Here is a 1,743-nt window from a genome sequence, read left to right as displayed (position 1 = left end):
GCAATATACACTGAGGTAACAGGGAGATGACTACGCAAGTTGATTTTCTGTCTTTTGTGGAACCAGTAATCCAATCCTGAGAAAAATTGACCCTACTTATCAGAATGAGTTGGACAAATGCAAACCTGTTAAAGTCAATGATTATGAAATTGTCAAAATCTCTAAGCAGGCCATTCCTTTTCCACAGGCTGAGTCTTACATACTCTACACTACATCAGACTTCCATCTATCTATCCCAACATTCTGTAAAATACTGGCTCACTACAGAAAGCTTTTCATGTCCACTTAGTTTTTCCACGCTAATTAAAGGAAATCAAGATGTTTAATTTGTTCATCTGGGTGGTGAAGATACTGCCATCAAAGAGCTTACTGCATTTATGTTCCTATGTCATAGGCAGCAGCAACTAAACTTTGAGGCCAGCCTGATGCCTGCCAGGATCAAAGACAGCAGGAGCTGTCCAGGGACCCAGTCCCTAAAACAAAACCAAAGAGAGGCCAGGGGTGAAACTGAGTGCTAGATCATTTGCCTAGCATATTGCCTGAATGTGGGTACAGCACCTCTAAATAAACAGCACCTTCAAAAATACTGCCGATGTGTTCTATGCATACAAACACAGATAAATGCAAACGTTGGGGTGGTCCTTCAACATAGTCATTAAAAACACTGCTTTTGATTAATAACTAACATGTTTTCCTGATAAATGAAAAGCCTGTTCTTGAAAATCAATAAAACATAGCCTGGAAGCAAACATTCGTTTTGTGAGAGGGACTCCAGGAAGCCTGTAATAAATTTATTTCAAACAAAATCCCCACTGTAGCACAAATAATTTCAAAACCAAGATATCCAATTTGATTTTATTAGAATGTAGTTGATTCATACCATTAATGCTGAACACAAGATTCAGATGGTACATATAAATTTTTTAATGAATATATTTCGATCAATGGAAACAATTACTGCGTTTCAATTTCCACGCTGATTTAGTCTCTCTTGGTAAAAAGCAATTAAAAGTTCAGGGCATTTCGCAATAGCCTCTGATGCCAGCACCATTTCAACTTGATCTACACGTTCCCACTTCATGACGAACATCAATTCTCCACCAATATTTGTGACACCAATGATTTTTTCAGGTATTAGACCCCTAGCAAAACCATTTCTATCTTCAAATTCACTAGGAGGTAAACCAGATTTGTCAGAATTGATGAAGGCTGTGATTAAATCAGGACAATGTAAATTTTCTTCAGGTTCCCAGGTATTCTGATCATCTGGATAGCCCTTCCATTTCAGCAAATATTCAATGTGGCCATGTCGTTCACGGCGGCTCACTACTCTCTCTACCTCAAATTCTCCAGGCTCCAATTCTTCAACATTTTCAGCTTTTCTCTTCTGTTTCTTTCTACTTTTTCGTAGTGTAGCCTCCTTTGGGGACATTTTTAATTGCAGATTTGAGGGCCTATTTTAATCACCTCAAGAGCGCTGGGTCAAAATCCTGCAGCAAATCTGGTCAGCAGCCCCGAACTCTAGTCACCTCCGATGGGAATATTCATTAAATTTTATGGTAATTACTGAAAAAAAGAAAAAGAAAACACCAATCCAAATCAATTGTGAAACGTCTAAATCACCATGCTTGCAGCTCTTAAAACTGTTTATCAGTGTGACATGCTTCTTAGGAACAGCCTGCCTTCTAGTAGTAGACAAATAAAGAAGAGCAGATAAGCACTACCAGGGTGTTAAAAGCTGAA

General features: G+C 38.6%; 1 protein-coding gene across 1 annotated transcript; it reads right to left on the bottom strand.

Moving 5' to 3' along the window:
• Nucleotides 1-964: 964 nt before the first annotated feature.
• LOC125343137 (chromobox protein homolog 3-like) lies at nt 965-1,432 on the bottom strand. Its single transcript, XM_048335408.1, has one exon. The coding sequence runs from the start codon at nt 1,430-1,432 to the stop codon at nt 965-967; it is 468 nt and encodes a 155-aa protein (XP_048191365.1).
• Between the last annotated feature and the right edge of the window lie 311 nt (nt 1,433-1,743).

Source organism: Perognathus longimembris, chromosome 28 (genome assembly GCF_023159225.1).
Source record: "Perognathus longimembris pacificus isolate PPM17 chromosome 28, ASM2315922v1, whole genome shotgun sequence".
NCBI classification, from domain to species: Eukaryota; Metazoa; Chordata; class Mammalia; order Rodentia; family Heteromyidae; genus Perognathus; species Perognathus longimembris.
The sequence above is the reverse complement of the archived record's forward strand: the minus strand, read 5'-3'. Positions and strand labels throughout refer to the sequence as shown.

Coding starts and splice junctions, on each gene's coding strand:
- LOC125343137 (XM_048335408.1), bottom strand. CDS start 1,432: ATGTCCCCAAAGGAGGCTACACTACGAAAAAGTAGAAAGAAACAGAAG.